Here is a 22,342-nt window from a genome sequence, read left to right on the forward strand (position 1 = left end):
TCCAAACATCCATAAGGCAAGATACTTCAGAAGATAAAAATTTCAACTTAATGTAACATGTAGTTCTCGTTTATTTGAGAATACCTGTTTTCCAAGAATATATTTTGTTTAAAGTTTATTACACTCTCAGGAAAAAAAAAAGGTACAAAAACTGTCACTGGGGCAGCCCCCCCCCAAAAAAACAAATATATTCTATGTATATACACACACACACACACACACACAAAAATCGCTCCCAAAATCTAAGTAGTTTTTCTGTTTTTCCAGAAATGTAATTAAAAAAAAATGCATTAACATTTTTTTCTGTATGTCTCTATGAAAGGCCCAAACCGCATGGAATGTCAAAGACTTTAATCTGTGAAGGAAAGTCTCTGTGACTGAACCTCAGAAAAACAGAACAGAAAGCCTGAAGGAGCTCGTGCTACTTCAGATGTGATGGGGTTGAGGGATTTGATATCTCTGTGTGGTAACGGCACATACAGCTCAGATGCAGCTGCAGGCAAAAAAAAAAAAAACTACAACAACACCAAACCAAAATGGAATTCTGATGAAAATGCAAGATCTAGTTTCAAATCCCCAGACATTTCAACAACATACATGTTTTTTTTTTTTTTTGTTATGTTTAAGGTGTAAATATTTTACAGAGTAGCTGCAGTTTTCTGAGGGACACAGCACAGATTTATTTTCTTCTTTCTCAACATTTGCTCTCATAAATATTCATGAGATGATTCTTGAGCCTGCAATATTGTGCAGTGTTGGATGATTGTGCGGTTATCGATGTCTCATGGATCAACAAATCACTGGTAAAGCAAGATGTCCTAATGAAAATTTAGAAGCGGCATCAGCACTGTCCTATCAGACGTTGACTGAGACTGACCTGGAGCTGCAGTGCAGGAAAGGATGAATGCATGTTGTAAACGAACAGCATTGTGAAAGCCTCAATCTAAAATTGTTCAAAAACAGTCAAGGTATAATTTTGACTACATAGAACCACTAAAAAGTAGTTGACTACAGTACATAAGATAAAGGGGCAACAGAGTGCTGCAGGGAGGATGTAAACAAGTTAGCATTTAGCACTTCCAATTCCCTCATCCCAAAGTCAATGTTTTTTTTTTGAAGAGGTGTCTGGTTAAATGCATGAAAAAAGGTCTGTAGTTAACACAAGCTGAATATATTTTCACAGCAACCCTCCTTTGTAAGTTTTTTTTAAAAGCTGCTAACACGCTTCTAAATTGAGGTTGTTGAGGAGGACATTAAATATCACACCGAACAGGTAAACTCATCTACTCACCAGTCCACTTTTAAGCCTTGTTGTAATTGTATATTTGATCATTTAAATCAAACTTGGACAACTGCTGCACAGTAGTCAAAATGAATCTGTGAATCATTGTTTTAAATGATTAATTTAAATGAACCATCCAAATGAACTAAAGAACTAAATAAACAGAATAATACAACAAACAGAAAGCTGATAAACTTACGTAGAGAATGCATTGTTCTGTTTCTCGCAGCGGATCCCTTTGCAGTGGTTGGGTTCATCGGCTGCCTCGGTCTCGTAGTAAAAGTATAGCTGGTTGAGTCCATTGGCGAAGGCCAGAAGCACTAGACAGTAGATGAAGAGGAACTTGAGGATGTCCAGCAACATACGACCAAGTGAGATCTGCAGCGGGCCCAGGTGAGAGTTGGCCGTGAAGAGGGAGATGAGCCGAAGCGAGCTGAAGATGTTAGCAATGGCAAACAAAGCCTCAGCGATCAGCGTTGGATGCCACATCTCCCATTCCTCTCGTGGACGAGAACTGTTATACTAGAGAAAACAACGATTTCTTTATTTAGTTTCATTGTAAGAACTTCTGTATATGCTGTCCCACTTTTGTGCATTAAAATAAGCACTAAACCCTGTGATTTAAAATGTACTTTACACAAGTACAGCATTTAAACACAATTACTACTTATGTAAACTTAATTCAATAGTAGTGCAAGACTACATTTATTTGACCGAAATACTGTAAAAAACAGTAATATTGTGAAATAGTTTTACAATTTAAAAGAACTGTTTTCTATTTTAATATATGTGACCCTGGAGTGTCACTTTTTCAGAATTGAGATTTATACATCAGCTGAAAGCTAAATAAATAAGCTTTCCATTGATGTATGGATATTTGGCTGAGATACAACTATTTGAAAAACTAGAAGCTGAGAGTGAAATCACTCCAATATGCTGATTTGCTGCTCAAAGAAATATTCCTTATGATTACAAAGATAGCACTAGATATTTTTTCATTTTTAATCATTAGTGCATGGGCATCAGGACTATGCTTATCAATGGTAAGCCAAGTATTTGCGTATTTGTGTAATTCCATTTTTAGCCTTATTCACATACTTTAGCACTCACAATCCAACATAACCAGGTGCTAAATGCACTTGTATAGTGCTGCATCATGCATATTTAAATTCATTGCCAAGTCACTGTCATTTGGTTCTGGGCAAATAAGCCTCCTTTTCATGCAAATGTGACTCAATGGATCAGATTCACATAAATGAATGGATTGGCTGCAGTTAATGCTGTGCTACTTACTACATTTTCTAGTGATCATGGCAGCAGTAATTCATCAAATGGTGATCAGAAGATGAAGAAAAGTATAATAACTACACATATCTACATGTACTTTAAAATTGCGCTATTTTAAAGAGTCTATTTAAATGCCTGGATTACAGTGGTGCAATAAAAATTGCAATCAGCACGTGATTGTACCATTAACTAATGTGATTTGCAATTTCATTGAGTGAATCAGGTGCTGTAACAATACCGACAGCAGACACAAATGACACAATACTATCAGTAGGTTCAAGTCACTCTTACTGAATTCCCTCTAGAAGTTTTTGGAATGCTTTAGTGAAGAATAATGGAAAAGTTAAATGTGGAAACTACAGTGTGTGGAAGTTCTTCCATTAGTTTTTGTTCTGGATATGCCTCAGTCTTTTTCTAGGCAGCTGAGTTGAAGGTCTAACAGATTCTTAAGACATTTCCTGAGCTTTTGCCTTGCGTAAATTCACTTGAGGGTGGAAACAGACGCCTTCTCCCCTCAGTACCATCCCTCAATTCCATGTTTCAGTGGGCAGAGAAATAAGGCTGGCTTTTCACTGCCAGGCATGGCTGAGCTCTTCTTGCTTTAAATTCTCTGTTCTCTACTGGGACTAAGACCACAATATTAACGGTCTAAAAAATTACCCCCTACAAAAAAAAAAAAAAAAAAAAAAAAATGATATTGCGAGTCAATTTCACAAACAATTAAAAAGAAACAGCAAGTGATGCTGAAAAAATGTGTAAAAAGTAACAAATAAAGTAAAAGTTTTTTTTTTTTACAGAATAATCTCATGTTTAAGAATTGTTCTATAAAATAATAATACATGCATAAAGGAACATTCACACGAAATGTATAGCTTGTAAACGTAATTCTTGAGAATGTGTCCAAACACAAAACAGAACATAAATTATATGGCTTGGACCATTTATCATTTCGCACATGCATGTACACACACACACACATGCTGTAAGTGGGCTGGAACCCCTTCCATGCAGGGTGACTAACGCAGCTGCAGATGGTCATGAAGCCTGGAGTGTGTCTGCGTGCATGTGCTCGCGTGCATTTGAGTGTGAGCGTGGATGACTGAATCGACAGCAAAACATTAACAGCAGGAGCTCACCTTGACATACGCGACGATCTTTAAAGATATAGTGGCCAAATAGAGAGAATTCATGGCAAAATCCATCAGGTTCCACCAGTCATGGACGTACTCATTAAAACCTCCGTCCCACATCTCCTTAATCTCAGCCCAAATAAAGCCTATGAGCAAAACACACAAACATACAAGCCTAAACTTGGAATACAGAATATACTGGTTATTGGAAAATATATATATTTTTTTATTTATTGTATCAGTTGATATAATTGGATAGATATAACATGATATTGTATTTTAATTCTACATGCCTATTTTCCTTACAATTATAATCCTAATCAGAATTAGTTTTATTCGCCAAGTGTGCACAAATACACAAGTAATTTGTTGTGTTATTTTTTAAGGAGCTCTTGGTACATACATGCATACATACATGAGAACAAAGAATATTTAAATAAGTAAGACTAAAAAAACTATAAATAATAATACTGTGATATGAATTTGAAACAGAAGAATTATGTACAGATTTTTGCATTATTTACTCTGTATACAGCTGCATAAATAAAAAATCGGCAGTGTCAGCAATCCACCTGTCACTCAAGTGACCTTAAACCTTAATTATGAAGAACTTTAAGGCTTAATATAATTTAAACGGATGAGTTTAAAAATATTCCCCCCTCACAATTGTCATGAAGGGCAAAATTAGCTATATAGACCCAAATCATTTTTTGAACCAGGCTGTTAAATATATTTTTTTCTGCTGTAAAGTTGGGCAATTTAACATGGGGAGTCAATGGGACTGACTTTCTTTTGCAGCCAGCCTCTAGCGGCCAGTCAATGAATTGCTTCACAAGAGAAAGCGGGAGATTGCTGCTCGCCTTAGACCTGCACTGAGTGAGCTGTAAGCTGTCCGGCATTATGTTTACTCCGGTACAGGGGAATACAAAAATGTGTGTTTTGTTGTTGGATGTAATAATGAATAAAGCAGTCGTCGTTTACTCCAGACATCTGAGCCACTGAAGACGCAGACAATTAACGTTACTTTCGTTTTTCAAGGGAATGCGCCGATCCCCAATTTGCCTAAATGCGTCTACTGTATGTTCGCGTGAATCATTTATGATCCAGCTTCATCTACAGTGTTTTTGTTTATGAATCTTTGCAAATGGTCTTTTCTAATAATGTGCTAGCTAGCCAGTTTCATGGCTAATGTTTACAGTCTGCTCATCACCCCATGGAATAGAGGGGCGGGGTCAGCAGAGCTCATTAGCATTTAAAATGACAACAGGTTTTGCTGAAAATAGAGCTGATTTTGACAGGGTAAAAAGGGCGTTTTTTACACTACTATAGAGAAATTTTAAGTATAAAATAGGTTTTTCATTAAGACCCTAAAGAATCATATCACTTTGTGGAAAACTAGCATCCGATGACCCCTTTAAGTAGCTGTAGAAACTTTTTACTTGGGTTAAGGGCTAAGTTAAAACCCCTGACCTGAATATTTGAATAATATCAATACAGTGTGTTGATTTGCACACAATTTCATAATATATTTCATTAACAAAATGTATACATGTTCTTTGACCTACAGTACATCCCCATGACACATCCAATCATACTCACCCAGCACCCAAGGTAGTATCATCCACTCCACCACAGTGGGCGGAGGGCCCTGCATGTGTAGGTTGGTGCGTGCTATATGCTGTGAGGCTAGGAGGAGGAGGAAGAGGAAGGTGAGGTAGGAGGCTGTGTGGCAGATAAATTTGATGAAGGGTTTTTTAATGAAGAGTCCCAGTGTGCTTTTAGGAGCCAGCAGGTAGACCAGTGAGAAGACAGGGAAGAGCAGGCCGATGATGAAACACATGACCAGCTTAACTGCCCAGTGACGGCGCCGCCAACCAGGAAAGCCGTCATACCATTGTGTGGCCAAGAGCTGCTGACAGTTTGGCTGTGCCACAAACTGGAAAAAGAGAGAGAGAGATTTGTAAAAGGATTTTAAAGGATTTGTAAATGCTCATGCATAATGGCAACCATACGCAGAAGGACCAATTAACTGGGAGAAAAAAGAGCATTATTCATACCGACAAGAATGAGTAATCTTTCATCTATCTTACAGATGAGTTAAACTACACATTTTCATAATCCATTTGTTGGTGGGTGGTATGATTGAGTAGCTGACTCGCTGATCTTACGGAAAATCTGTGTAATTAAGATCCAACAGATCCAAATCGGATCTGTTTTGTTAACATTCATAGGATTCGTTAAAGTGTTTAAAAAAGAAGAAGAATGTTTTGGCATTTTATTTGTCACTTTAATTTAGACAGAATATCACTGTATTTTAATTTTAACAATTTATTGGTTATCGGCCACAATTAGAAAAGAATTTTCTTTGGATTAAATTTCTAGGAATTCTTTGTATCAATCAAAATTGCAGCTGCACACTATCCATTGTTAATAATACACTTTATTACATTTACATTACATTTAGTCATTTAGCAGACACTTTAATACTAAGCAACTTACAAATGAGGACAATGGAAGCAATCAAAATCGACAAAAGAGCAATGATATTATATATATATATATATATATATATATATATATATATATATATATATATATATATATATATATATATATATATATATATATATATATATATATATATATATATATACACATGTATATATACATATACAGTACAGACCAAAAGTTTGGACACACCTTCTCATTCAAAGAGTTTTCTTTATTTTCATGACTATGAAAATTGTAGATTCACACTGAAGGCATCAAAACTATGAATTAACACATGTGGAATTATATATGGAATTATATACATAACAAAAAAGTGTGAAACAACTGAAAATATGTCATATTGTAGGTTCTTCAAAGTAGCCACCTTTTGCTTTGATTACTGCTTTGCACACTCTTGGCATTCTCTTGATGAGCTTCAAGAGGTAGTCACCTGAAATGGTCTTCCAACAGTCTTGAAGGAGTTCCCCGAGAGATGCTTAGCACTTGTTGGCCCTTTTGCCTTCTGTCTGCGGTCCAATCACCCCTAAACCATCTCGACTGGGTTCAGGTCCGGTGACTGTGGAGGCCAGGTCATCTGGCGCAGCACCCCATCACTCTCCTTCTTGCTCAAATAGCCCTTGATGCCTTCAGTGTGACTCTACAATTTTCATAGTCATGAAAATAAAGAAAACTCTTTGAATGAGAAGGTGTATCCAAACTTTTGGTCTGTACTGTATATAGTATGTATTATGTATTATACTATATATTAAGTACTGCATGGGATACTTTATTATAAATGAAATCAAATATTTTAATTGTTGTTGGTTGTATTTTGTCAAATAAATATCACACCAAATGTGGAAATAATTCACAAAATAAACTTTTTTTCATGGTTAGATGTAGAACTTTATAACTTTTGTTAAGAGATAACAGTTTGTTACCCTGTGTGTATTTAAACCCCTGTATTTCTATGTCAGATCTTGTCTACTGGTGGATGTTGTGTTGGCTTCTTCAGTTCTGTGCCTGGTTTATTCTAAATTCACCAGCATAACAGGTTTACACCCTAATTTCTCCATTACAGCCAAGTGATGTAAATATATGTTGAGAATCATCTAAACCAAATCCTTAAACTGAACCAGCAGTTCAAAAGTACAGTTAGTACACAAAAAGAAGTACCCAAATGAAAGTTACGGTCTAGAGTTAGAAAAATTATACATTTAGTACTATATGTACATTTATTAAATAAACATATCTCAGTTTAAAGGACAGACAAATACTGTGATTCATTTCTCTGCATTTGTTGTTGATTGAACCATTTGTGTTAACACATTAAGCTCTGAAATGTCACTCATGGCTTGCAGCTGAATAAGAATGTGGTGACAAGAAGACAGACAGAACTGGCAAATGCAAACAGCACTATGATTATGATATTCTTAAAGGAAAGGTTTACTCATCTTGTTTATGCCATTCCAAACCCCTCTGACTTTCTTTCTTCCATGGAACACAAAAGGAGAAATTTTGCTTAACAAAATGGTCGAAGCATGGATTGACAGTGAAAGGGAACTGGAGCTGTCAAGCTTCAAAAAGTACAAAGAAGTATCATAAATTCGTACATTAGCATTTTCTGAGTCCTTGATAACTTTGTGTAAGGAACAGACCCATATGTAAACAGTTAATCGATTAAAAACGTTAAAGCTTCTAAATGGTCCTTTAGAAACTTTAAAATCTTCATTTACTTTCATTATATTAAAAAGATTGGCCAGGAAATACGTGAAAAATAATACTAAGAATAAATAAATACAAACACACATACTGTACATTATATGTACATAAGGTGAACTATTTCTTTAATGATGCTAAAAGTATCTCTATTATCAATCATTCTCAAAGAAGCAAGTGGAAGATAAATGAAGAAAAGCTTCTTCAGAGTGTAAACAAAGCTAATTATCGGTTTAGTGCATTGATGTAGGAGTCTTGCTTGTAAGAGAGCATCCTCAGAAACATCTGCTTTGAAATGAAGCCAGCCAAGAATTGACTCGCCTCATATTTCATTGCACATTTGTGATAAGTTATCTAGTGGTTGTAATGGAAAATGCTGCGTGGGATGACAACACTGCATGATAGATGAGTAACAACCCCTTCTCAGATTTAAAACTTTCCATTGTCGAGAGTTTCTGTAGCAAGCCTGAAAAAGTGGCTTCTGGCTTCTGAACCAACAGCGCACCTCTGGAGATCCACAGTTAATCGCTGGTTTCCCACAATCCCTCACTCAACCTTATTGCATATATCACAAAAGTTCCCTTAGGATAAGACAATCAACCTCCACTTAATGAAGTAAGCTAATAGAAGCACCTGAACCCCAGGGAGGGGGCGTGGAAAAGGGGAAAAAGGACACAAGAGTGAATTTAACAAAGAGCTTTGTGAAAGGAGCTAGGACAGTAATTTCCTTCAGGTTGGATTTTATAATGAACCGCTTGTGAGGTTGGCTCGTTTCCCTACACCTGTCTTCTTGGTATTTCTTCCATGGTGTGAGGGTAATGCTACAGCAATAAGCTAAATCCCTTCTTCATCCATCAATATGAACACTAACCTTCAGGCGGCCCTTTAGCTAACAACACCATTCCTCAACCTGCCCACGGAATGAGACTGATAACATCCCAGCCAGCATGCACCGCTACAGACTGTAGTAATGACTTACAACACGTGGCTCGCAAGTAAATAGATGGCATCTTGTATTCTGACTTGTGAAAATGGTCTGGATGCCATTCATACCGTATGTACCTCAACACTGCATTGAAGATAAATGAAACTGGATCACTGTAAAGATGGATGGGTTTGCTGTAGTAGTTCGCTAGACTTTGATATGAATGAAGTGAATGATTTGTTCTTGCTCACTTCCATGCAGTGCTGGTGAATAAAAAACTAAAACCAGTGATGCTAGTTAACTAACAACATTTTTCAGTACCATGACAGAAGCTCAGCTACATAATAGGTTTTACAGCTTATTTTACCACGAGTTAAGGTTTGTTGACAGGCAATGATTGAATGAAAGGAGGCATGTTGTTCACTCTGTTTGGCAAGGAGACAAACAAAAGTGCATTGAAGACCAGTCTTACTTGTGTACATAGCACTATCCTCAATTTATGGATGTGGATAAATGAATAATGTCCATACACAATAATCATGACGTCAAAGAAAAGTAGCCTTTTGAGAATGTACTACTTTTGTTGAACAGTAACTTTCTATGGAAGCTTATTTTCAGACGTTAATGGAGGCTAAGTGGAGAAAGAAATCCATCTCCAGATCTCCTTTGTTTTCATTTGGATAGAAACTGTTTTGTTACGGAAACTGATCTCTCTGTACAGAGATTTCCAGTTAGGGGTAGATTGTAAAGATTTTCGTTTTGCTTTGTTGAAGGTATCATACAGAAATTATGGCTGAATTGCATTTAATTTATAAATATATTTGTATTTCTCAGAGACATTTCTCAGTTATTGCCCACAGATTTTTTCAAAACCTATGAAAGACAAACAAGAAGTGGATCTTTAAAAGATTAGTTCACTTCCAGAATAAAAATGTTCTAACAGTTTAGGTTTTCTGAGGAAAATATTCCAGGATATTTTTTTTCCATATAGTGGACTTCAATGGGAACCAATGGGTGTAAGGTCTAAATTGCAGTTTCAATGCAGCGTATATACTTTTTAACCACAAATGCTTGTCTTGGACTAGCTTGATCAGCGCATTATGTAGTCAAAGGAAAGGTAACGCGTGAATGATGTAGGCAGAAGTACCGACTCCGTGTTTCCAGTACAAAGCAAACATGCAAAGAAAGTCAAAGGCACTTTACAAAAACACAAAGCTAAAACAATGGTATAGGACCATTTTGATGTTTGAGGAGAAAATGAGATGGGGTTTTTCACCGTACCCTACCTTTTTGAACCGAAGTACACAGACGAAGAACTAACCATGTGTGACTTTTCCAACATGATTTTGCAATCAGTGGAATCGCAAATGTGCATCACTAGATCAAGACAAACATTTGTAGTTAAAAAGTATATACATTTTTAGAAAATGACGGATCGTTTCGCTAGATACTGTAAGACACTAATAGGGTTGTACTGACAGACGGTCGTGTATCGATGATAGTCAGAGATGTTGACAATAGCACATGTATTTGTCGATAGTCAAGACAATATTATGCTCATTCTCCTATTATTGTATTAAATAATTTTAATAATGAATAAATCATAATAAATAATTTTATTAGGCGGCCTATTATAATTCGGCTATCAAATTGCCCCGCTATTTCACTTCACAACTGCTAGGTCCCATAACTGCTAGTTTACCCATTCAAAAAAATCAAGTCACTAGGCTGAATCAACACAGTTGAGACAGTTCAGGAGGTGAACAGAAGTACAGGTTATGAGGTAATCTCTTGTTCTTCTGTCTTGTTTGACAGAAAGCGATTACAGAACAACAGATGTCCTGTTCATGTTCTGGTTGCTAGGGAGCAATATGCTAATGAGGATTGATCTCCAGCTCTGATAACGCAAAGAGTTTAGTCTGGCACACTCTTGAAGAGTCACTGACTCTAATGCAGAGTCAAAGAATATATTAACTTCCCCTAACACTGTGCACACCTGCTCTGCATGATGTGCATCTGACCTGCATTACAGAGTGTTGATGATGCTGAAGTCATGCTTAAAAATGCATGAATGCATTATATAGCAAAATATAACCATGGCATCTGCAAACAAATTATTTTACAGGTTTTCTCACAGCCAACTTTAATTTTCTTACTTGTCTTTACTTTGCATGAAGTCAGTTCTACCAGAAAGACTCGGGAGATAGAGGAATGTACGAAGCATACATTTATTGACAGCTCAGCGAGCACAATTATAAATTTCTTTGGCGGAAGGCCCCGTCCATGGTTCGTAATCCGAGGGTAGCGAATCTGCATTTCCTGCCTGAAGACGAAGGCAGAGGCGCAGCAGACCCCCCTGGAAGGTAAGGACAGGACCATCCTGGTGGTGGTGGGGAGGGTGGAGGTTGTTGTCGCGTTGGCATCTGCGAACTCAAACATGTGTAAGTACGATCTTTTATACAGGAGTATAAAGACGTGATTGGATAATGATGAAGGTAATTAATGACGAAGTGATTGAGTCTTCCTGGCAGAACTTAGGCTAAAGCTTCCATTTCTCCTCAAGTTCACACAAGTGTGCAACAGGTGCAGTTCATCACATTAACTATGGACATGTTTTTACTAACATAAAACAATCAGAAGTTTTCAAAGTACTTAAGTCTTGATTTTGAACAATATATGTATCATTTCAATAATAAATCTATAAATAATTTATTTATTATCTTTATTGGCATTGATGGTTCCATGAAGAACCTTTAACATCCACAGAACCTTTTCATTGAACAAAAAGTTCTTTATAGTGGAAAATGGTTCTTTAGATCATAAAAATGTTCTTTACACTTACATTTTTTTTTGTTTAAGAACACTTTACTGAACGAGAAACCCTCTGTAGGACCTTTATTATAAAGTGCATAATTTAAAATATTAAAATGATATACTTTCTTTACAGTTCCCCATCTATAGGTATCCCTTCCTCAAGTAGTCTCAGCCTCAGACGTCGCCCACGAACCGTTGGCTAAACATCTGATGCATATGGGACACAAAAGTGGTCATTGGCCATGTTGAATTATACAGGATTTCCGCGAGACCTGTGTTTCGCGTTCTTTAACGTTCCACCTGAAAACAAAGATACCGTGGCGCCAAACCCCCTCACGAAAGAAGAAAGCCGCCGTGTTTACAACTGTGATTTGTTGTTTGACATGCCTTGGTCAATGAAAATGCCATAGATTATGGAATATATGGAATTCTCCAGTTTCATTGGACAAACATCATTCAATATCAACAGTAGCCCAAAAGCATGCATTTTTTCTTTTCAAAAACTGCTAATCCTATTTATTTTCCTACTGTAACTATGATGTACATGTATCATCTGCTTTTAGTGTTGTTTTCTTGTCCTTGACCCTCATTATACTGACTTGTGACCCATTTTGAGAACCACCGCCTTAAAAACAACTTCATTGCAATGTGTACTGCAGCCACCAAACAACATCTTAATGTTTTCTTCACTGCAATCTCAAAAGATTACAGCAAAACTGCAGAAATGCAGTGATCAGCTGCTTTTTTATTTCTGCCAAATTAAGTTGCCATTGGTGATCTAGCCGTTCCCTAAACCCCACACAATGCACCTCCTAAATCTTTTAAAACGGCTCTTTTCTTGGAAATTGTCTCTTTAAGAGTACAATGCTTCCCAAATCCCTTTGAAACTCTCTGCTGTAAAAAGTATAGATAATAAAGTAGGAGGCGAATCAAAACACATACTGAAGTACAAAAGACTGAGAGAGAGGGAGAGAAGGGATGGGGTTTTGTTTTCTTCCTCAGCGCAATACAACAATGGTTTATATTCAAATCTGTGAAAAATGGTCATTAAAATCTCATTATACATAGAGAAAAGCTGTTTTGAGGCTCATGGCAAATATTAGAGTCTAAAAAATCTTGATATCCATGAAATCTGTATTATTTGCACAGAAAGAAACAATGAACCAAATGACATATTTAGAAAGGACTAAAGGTTATTCAGGTGCATAAGCACTCCCTTAAGATTACTCAACAACAACTATTTAGCTGCCACTTTGACTTTATTTGAGTAATGGAATTTAAACACCTGACAAGACAGTGGATACAGGGCTACTTTAAGTCACATTAGTATGAGTTATCGGCACTCAAATCACGCTCTGAAAAGACAGTTCTCATTAAGCTCCTTAAAATCAGAGCACAGTAAGTGTGAAAAAAGTTATACAGTAAGGTAAACTATAAAAGCTGCCTCTTTTGGCAGTACATAACATATGACAAAAAAAAAAAAGTATAAAGAATTTATATTACAAGGAGATACTATAATAATCTAAAATGGTTTTACAGGAGTTATAATAAATGTGATATTTTATTATATGATATATGATTATATAAATATTATATCAATATACAAATATAAATAAATATATAAATATTAACCATCTGATTCTAACCATGTCATGTCAACAAATGGAAAAGTAAGCCAGCTATTTATCACAATGTCTATATCAATTATCGTGCGTTTAGCCGCAGGGGCACTCTTCTTTTACATATTCTTTAGTTAATGAAAAACAATTAAATTAATTCCCAGAAAATCAATAACAAAACATTTGTCTGAGAATATATTTTGTAATTTGACTGATTCTCATTTGTATATGCATCTATAAATGTAAATTTATTTGTTTATTTGTTTATCTATTAAATAAATAGATAAACAAATAAACAAATAAATATATAAATGAAAACCAAATGTTATATCAAATTAGTGTAACAAAGAATTAGTCAAAATGTCAACATGCATAGTGAAATGTGTATATTATATTATATTATATTATATTATATTATATTATATTATATTATATTATATTATATTATATTATATTATATTATCAGTCAAGTGCATATTTAAACTGCAATGATTTAATAATAACCAAATTTTAGGGTTAGCTTAGCTTTAATGCAAACAAAAGAGCAGGCATCAGTTATGCAAACCCTATGCTTCTAACCTTCCCCTCCCCTCCATGTGGTTCTCCTTCAGCCTCCCCTAATAAGCGTTCAGCTTGCTCAATTTCATTTTGCACAGTTCGGGTCAGATGTGATTTAAATGCTAATTTACTTAGCCTCTCCAGTTCCTCCAGCTGCATTGTTGCTGCAGTGCCACTGCAATTCTGTAGAGCCAGGCTGTGCTCCAAACAACAGATCACGATAGCTGTTAGTAATGTCATTCACTCTTTAGCTGGGCATGAGCAACCTGGCAGATAATGCACCGCTGGCTGCGTGAAGTGTTGGGTGCCACTCCAGCCAAATTCCACAAATCATGATATCACTTTTTACTTGCTTTGCACAACAGGGGAGTACATATTAATTCCAAATTGTTGCAGTACATTAACATTATACACTCTTACTGACATTATTATAATGAAAAGAGGAAGGATATTAAAGGAAATTAGATTGTACCGACCAACTGGTTACTGTATGAAATAATGTCAGGAAAGACATTTCAAAGCATTATAACATTTGTATCTAGTTTCCACAACAGATATTGATTATTGACTAATTTGTTAAGTTCCACAATAAAACCATACAAATCATTCTGAAGAGGCATCTTAAAGTCCTAAAAATATTATTAAAAGTATTATTATTATTGTTTACTAAAACTTAAAAACCTATAAAAAAGCACATTTCTATTCACTGATTTTTTTTCATCTAGCTGCCAATGCAACATCTCTCATTTTAATTTAGTTTAACTTGATCTACTGATAAAAAAATAAATAAATCTAGACATTTTTAAAGAAACCTAGCAAAAAGACAACGAAATTACTAAAATTACTTTTTAAAAAAATCATCATATTCATGAAAATCTTTAATGGGGGAAAAGCATGAAAGCTTGTTGAGTCTTGTTACTAATGCAAGATGACAGAAAAGTTATTTTTCAGAATAAATGACTAATTGGCCAATATCACAGATGATTTAAAATCGTAATAATGATTAAAATACAATTAATTGTTCAGTTCTACTTCCTTTTGCTAGTGTGAGATTTTGACTCGACAACGATTTGATTTTGCCTGTCAAGATACAAGATGCACCATCTGTTTTATAGTCCACTTTTCAGGAAGAGAAGGACAGAAATATATGCCTTAAGCCTTTAGGAGAACACTAACATATAAAAGGCTTCAAAGCTATCAGATATGCGCTAAAAGTTAGTGAACTCCAATTATGAATTCAATCATCTTTAAAGAGCTATGTTCACAGGTTGTGCCTAAATATGACCAAGAAATTCACAAGAGGAATAATAAATGTTACGTTCTACTAACCAAGCTCTACTAAACATTAGTTTAGTTACAGACATCAGCAGTAGAATCTCAGTGTTGTACAGTATGACAACCTGACAGCAAACATGCTGTAATCACTTCATCTGATTTCCTAAGTGTGGAATCATCAGGACATGTTCTCCAGGGCACAATCCACCAGTGAGAACCTCTACAACCTGTACACTCTCTCACCAGTAAACCCACAGAATAGATAAAAATAACCGCTGCCATGACAGAGTAAGAACAAGAAGGAGAGATTATGAGATGGAGGCTGAGGCCAGCGAAAAAGTGAGAGATGCAGAAATGCAAGTGTAAGACTAATCGCTCCCAGCTTTTTCCATGGAGATCTTCTGTCCCTGTTTGTACTGTAGCAGTGAAAAAGAAACAACATAGGGAGGAGGAGGACGTAGCTGAGGAAAAAATGAAGTCAAATAGCATCTTGGTGAGACAGATTAAGAGTAGGATGGATACTAAATTTAAAAAAAGGTGGAAAGGTTCTGTATGCATAAAGCACTATTGAGTTCGGTTAACTCTTGGCAGATGTCATGGCCGCTGTCCTCACAGGTCTGAGAAATGCTGTTTCAGGGTTATATAAATAGGCATCGTGTCACTTTAGTAAGCTGTGCCCGCTGGCATGTCCAACTGGCAAAATGGCATGGCACAAGTTCCCAATGTTCCTCTGTACAATCTGTAAAAACCGCTTTAATACTCTGAATTGAATTAGGAACAATGCTGATGTATAATTCAGCCATTTATATGATGAAATCCCTCATAATTCATATTTAATCACAAAACAAATTCGAGCTAACCACAAAAGTACAGAGTACAAATCAAAAAATAAATGTTCATATCAGTGTCCTCACATTTAGATTTTTTTTATAATCACAAAAGTACATGAGAAATGTGCTCAGAGCAGACTGAGAATTGTAAAACTATTGATTTTAGGTTACCAAATCTTGCAGGCGAATCATAACTAAATAGTAGTGCTTGATGAGGTATGAAGTGGTTTAATCGATACATAAGTATCTGTAGAATGTATTTAACACTAGGAGGCAAGTAAGTTTAAAAATATATTTAATGCTTTGCTGAAACTGATAATGCAGAATATGCATGCATAGGTTTAGGAGAAAATTTTAGAATTTTCTGAATTAATCAAATTGAGCATTCACACGGTTTCCCCAGTGATCACTGCCCTGGACACGTGGTTTCATGGAACGTTTTACATTTGTATTTTACTTTTTATGACGGCTATGCATATTAGTCTTATTGTGTCTTGATATCAAAACATATTTTCTTACAATCTCGACTTATCTCTTATCTTACAGCTGATGTAAAATATTCTTATGATGCAGAAATATAAAACTGTTCAAAAGTTTGGGGTCAGTTAGTTTTCGTTCAGCAAAGATGCATTAAATTGATCAGAAGTGATAGGATAGAATTCTGTTTGAAATAAATGCTGTTTTTTTAACTTTCTATTCCTTATCCTTAAAAATGCATCATGCTTTCCATCAAAATATTATTACAGTGCAACTGTTTTATAACATTGATGATAAAAATAAATGTTTCTTGAGCAACAAATCTGCATATTAAAATGATTTCTGAAGTGTCATGTTACAATAAAGACTGGAGTAATGGATGCTGAAAATTCAGCTTTGTATCACAGACATAAATTACATTTTAAATATATTAAAACAGAAAACTTCTTAATATTTTTTTTATTAACACTGTCTATGATCACTATGGGGATTTGGCTGTAGCTACCTTACATATACATATCCATGCATATTAGAATATGATTTGTTTTTGATACAAACAGTTCCTCTTTGTAAACAGACCAAGATCAATAATTTAACAAACACAGCAGAAACACGTGCTAAAATTAATAAATGGCCATATGCATATTTGCAGACTGAATAACTTCATTTACACACACACATACATACACACACTCTTAAGATTACAGAGTTGTACATTAAAAAAACTAACAAAATTACCCACAATGCTGACTGTAGTATATAAACACAGGTACAGAATACTGCAATAGGTGGAGCCTGTAGGTATATTCACATTAACAAATGCATATTGTCAACATTTTGTGTAATATGTTGTCAGAGAAATCCCTCGTCGTTGTCATAACTTCCCTGTGTTGATTGAAGTTGTCTACTTCAATCTGCTTGTCACAGAGACACTGCAGCGCTGGTTAATTTATACAGCCCTGCTATTCTTACCAAGTGAGATGAATAAATGACAAGGAAAGACTACGCATGGTAGTGTGTAGAAGCAGACGGGCAGCGGGCTGAAACTCCAGTTCACACACAAGCTGCCGGGGATAAGCCTGATGTTACTGTAGCCAGAAATTCATCTTTTTTTGTGGTTGGAATAAGCTCTCTGTCTCTCTGCCTCTTAGCTTCCTGTTACCTCTTTGGCTCCTTCCCTGCATCATCCTTCCTGCTTAGTCCAATTTACAGCCCATATTAATGTTTTATGGTACTACGAATGAGCAAAACAGCACATACTGTATGCAACTTTTAACAGTGCATGGCATCATAAGTAAGACAGATTTGCACAGGAAGCTTGTACTATTAAATGATAAAACATAATTGCACAGTATGTTGAGTTTCTACAACAGTAAACTACAACTATACACATACTTGAATAATCAAAGTTTTATTTACAACTTTGAAAAATACTTTTTACAGTTTAAAGCTAAAACTTAAAATAAAGGGAAACAAATTAAAAAAGATAAATTTAAAGGAAACTATTAAAATTAAAAGTACTGAAATTCCTAAAACTAAACTAAAATAAACCAAAATAGAAACATATAGCCTAATACAAATAATAAAAATGGCTAAAATAACACCAAAATTACTACAACTCATACTCAATTTACAATTAAAATATTTATAAATACAGTACTATAATTGTACATGAACAATGATAAAATAACACTTAACTCAAACATCTGATGGAGCACGTGCCCAATAATTTCCTATAATCTCTCTATTATACTATGAATATGAGGGCCAAAAACTAAAGCAAACTTTATCACAGCTTATCTTGGATTCCTATAACAAAACACATCATCAAAGCAGAGAAGCATTGATTGACTTTACACACAAGGTCCAAAATAGCAGAATGGAACAGTAGAGCGCTAGAGAGAAAGAATAAATCTATTTCTCTCTCCTCCCTCACTCCATCAGAACAAAAGCAGCCATTGCTGCTCAGTTGGCCGGGAGCGATCCAACCTACCGACCAGGCAGAGTGAGAAATTGATTTGTGTTGTATTATTCAGCAACAATTTGTTCTCAGTCATATCTACTTTCACTGTCTTTTCTATCTATCTCTGGTCCTTTCACCCCCATCTGTGTGTTTGACTTGGATCAGTAAGAGAGAGTGAACGAGAGATATGCTGTGTGAGAGAGAGAGACCGGAGGTAGCGTACTCTTGTCCCAGGGTGCCGTCAGCGAGAACAGAGAGAGCAATTCCTCCGGCAGGGTGCAGAACTAAAAATGCAGGGCGATATCCAATGTTCATCCAGTATCCGATGTGAAGAAGAACAAGTGCCAAATCAGTGTTCTCCTACCTGCCACATTTCATACAAAAGTGGAAATTCATTTACTTAACTCTCAAGTTGTTCTACACCCATCTGACTTTCTTTTTTGGAACATAAAAGCAAATATTGTGCACAATGTCTAAGCTGCTCTTTTCTGTACAATGAAAGTAAATAGGGATCCAATTCAAATTTCAGTCTGTTCCTCACACAATGTTATCATAAGACTTTTATGTGGCTAGTTCCCTGTTTGTTGGTCATTTTGAGTTATGTTGTGACAACATAGGGGGTTTACTTGAGAGCCCCAATGCTTTCTGACTTTCAGAGAAAACGCCAATGAATTTTGGCAAGTGGATTTTGCATACCTGAGCCACTACCTGTGCATACAGGTATAAATACGGTACAGTTGCATCCACTCATTACTTGTGCAGGCCACGAGCATTGCCTTCAGTGTTTGGCCATCCAACATTTTGAAGCTGCGTCCGTGGATAAATCATGCGTTCATTGCAAGCATATGAGCCTGGCTTCCATTTCTTGTGGCCTCAAATTTAATGCATTAAACCTTTGTGACCATAGCAACCCTGGATTATCAGATATGGATGTATTAATATTTTATTTTAAATTAAATTATTATTTGAATTATTCAAGAAATTATTACATTATTAAATGATTATATTAACCATTTTGATCATGGATTTTCAAAACTGTGGAATCGATAAAAAATTTTTATCCATCTGCAATCCCGGGTTACTATGGTCATGCAGGTTTGTTTACGCATAAATCTCTTGGCCAGGACATAAGGATGTCGTAACTTCGACAAAAATGATCCAACGCTATTTCACGACCAATTCGTACCTATTGCACGAGTTGGCTAATCCGCTAGACCTCACTCGTAAGACCTCACTCGTACGATTTTGTAAAATTTGTCTAGACACCAGTGGCGTGTATGTTTAGGGGCGGGGTTAGGTATAGGTCATTTGTTCAAATTCATACGAATTGTGCAATTCGTAAAATATGTACGATTTAGCCCAAATCGTAATAAAGCTGTGGTAGGTAACTTTTGACGCTCTAGCGGTTAATAAACAGAACTGCTTACATCTCGCGGAAGAACATCGTAGCTGAATCTACTTCTCTCCGTTTATGTCTATGAAGAATCACAAAGGTACTGGGTTACTCCGCCGCGGTACCCCCGAAGCAATCTAAAATAGTCCGAATATAAACACTTATTATAGGTGCACCCTAGTGATTCTGGACAAGCTAAAAACACGGTTTGGAAAATGGATTCATGGTGTACTCACTTATTATATACATTTTTCTACATTTTGAACACAAACAAAGTTATGGACCGCAGCTCTGATTGGTTGTTTTTTACCGGGAGCGGATGACTTTCTGCAAATGGCAATAGGAGCACTGGGAGTAGCCAGAGGAGCTTGATTTTTTCACAGATTATCTGTCTCATATTCTACTGTCAGGACATAATGACAGGTTTAACAAATATGTAAAAAATATATTTTTACAAAAGTTACCTTTGCAGCTTTAATTTGTATGAAAGAGGTCGTGCAAATTCATACTAAATAGCCACCTCATAAAATATGTACGAATTGCAGTGGGATCAGGCTGAATGATCTCGTGGCCATGACATATTATCACATTCCCACAAATGAATATCTTTTGGCCACGACATATTACCACTTTCCACGAGTTAATATTGTGGCCACGACAAACTAAGTGAACCAAACATGTCCACTCCCAGTCACCATACTATTCCAAAATAATATTTACAGAATTTACTGAGAAGAGATGTTGTTGTGAAGGGGAGGTGAGGTTAATGGTTTTGATTGAATATTAAATTAAATATTATAAACACTGCAATATTCCATAAAACAATAAGAGTGGTTAATTTTGATTTCTTGGTGACTTTAAATCACTGAAATGCTCAACCATTTTCAAGTTCCACTCAATAACACTGACCAAAGCCCACTTCATAGAGTTCTGTCAGCAGCAGTTGCATCTATTGATGCACATGAATACAGCACTGCATTCAAGCAGCAGTTCAGATGAGAGGTGAGGTAAAGAGATTGAAGCACAGCGGTTATTGAGCAAAATGCTTTGAGTATGGGTATGTAATCCTTATCGATTCAAGAAGCGAGTGAGCGAGATGTGGGGTGGGGGATGCTGACTGCACTGATGTTCCCCTGCAGTAAATCAACTTTCCAAAATTACAGAAAAGAAGAGATGATAGAAGGACTGGGGGTGAGGGGGAGAGGTACAAGAGAAGAAAAGAATGACGAGGGAACAACATAAGAAGAAGGATAGGAGGGTCCTACACATAGGAGGTTATCTACACATATGGGATTTTGCCAGTTTAATCATCTGCCAGATAAAAATTGTAAGCCTGATTGCAAGATTCAAGGTATCCTTCATGTTCATAGTACAAACAATGAGATACACACCAAAGCTGTATACTGTATTTAACAATAAGGCTGGGCGATCTGTCCCAAATTTTTCATATCAGTGGATATCGACAATAATCATGATAAAAAAGTTTAAAGTCAGACAATTGAATTTCAATCAATGGTCAGAATATGACAAACACAACGTTTTTAAATTCTTTTCACTTTTCCAGTCACAGTTTTGTGTTCCCTGACTTTGATGACGCATGTCTTCAGCACAGTTTGCAGTGCAGGCTGCAGTATTAATAATATTAAAGGGGGGGTGAAATGCTCGTTTTCACTCAATATCCTGTTAATCTTGAGTGCCTATAGAGTAGTACTGCATCCTTCATAACTCCAAAAAGTCTTTAGTTTTATTATATTCATAAGAGAAAGATAGTCTGTACCGATTTTTCCCGGAAAAAAACGAGTGGTCGGAGGCGTGACGTGTGGGCGGAGCTAAAGAATCACGAGCGCCAGTAGGCTTTTGCATTGAGCGCGTCTGGAAGCTGTGACATCGTGAGGACAAAACCAACCAAAACAAACCATGTCTAACAGTCATATTCAGCGTATATTTATGATCCAGAATCAGATCCAGAGGCTGAAATTGAACAAGAGCTGCATCAGCAATCAGTCTCTATGTGGTATGTACTTAAACTGTATATATTTGCTTATAGCGGTTTTGGAAAATGACTAAGTTCCACTTTGTCGTCTTTTTTTTTTTTAAGCTGTACATGTGGAAAGTGCAGTTTGATGACAACATCGCATGTTGTTTACTTGATGTGCTTACACGCCGATAGCTACGTTAACAACACAGAGATATTTGAAGCAGTTTTACTCACCGCCTGCGTTTCCAACACGTGATCGTGACCCTTTTTTGTTTCGACTGCATTATCCTTAAGAAATAAACGATACGCAAATCCGGCGTCAAACTGGGCCTTGTTTGTAAAACAAGCATCTTCGAAATGCAGGGGAACAAACACAAACACTTGCACAACTCCGTTGATGCTCTGTAAAAATAAACTCCATCCACTGGTCCCTTAATGCTGTTTCTCTTTTGGTAATCTGTGCAGGGTTGTCTTGCCCTGGCAACCAAAAACACACTTCTTTTGTGACATTTCGCGACGCTCTCGCTCTGATCAGTGAAGTCTGTTGTGCTCTCAGTGCTCTGCTCAACAGGAGCGTGCGCTCTTCCGGCAGAAGTGCCCTC

The 22,342-nt window shown here is 36.2% G+C and overlaps 1 protein-coding gene across 1 annotated transcript in view; it reads right to left on the reverse strand.

Annotated features, from left to right (window-relative positions):
• Positions 1-22,342, reverse strand: part of trpc5a (transient receptor potential cation channel, subfamily C, member 5a) — a 71,300-nt gene that overhangs the window by 21,527 nt on the left and 27,431 nt on the right. Inside the window, exons 4-6 of the mRNA XM_052546239.1 lie at positions 5,299-5,635; positions 3,706-3,845; positions 1,482-1,804 (exon numbers count right to left, since the gene is read on the reverse strand). Coding sequence (XP_052402199.1) covers positions 1,482-1,804; positions 3,706-3,845; positions 5,299-5,635 — 800 coding nt within the window. The remainder of the gene's footprint in view (positions 1-1,481; positions 1,805-3,705; positions 3,846-5,298; positions 5,636-22,342) is intronic.

This window comes from Carassius gibelio, chromosome B1 (assembly GCF_023724105.1).
Source record: "Carassius gibelio isolate Cgi1373 ecotype wild population from Czech Republic chromosome B1, carGib1.2-hapl.c, whole genome shotgun sequence".
Lineage (NCBI taxonomy): Eukaryota > Metazoa > Chordata > Actinopteri > Cypriniformes > Cyprinidae > Carassius > Carassius gibelio.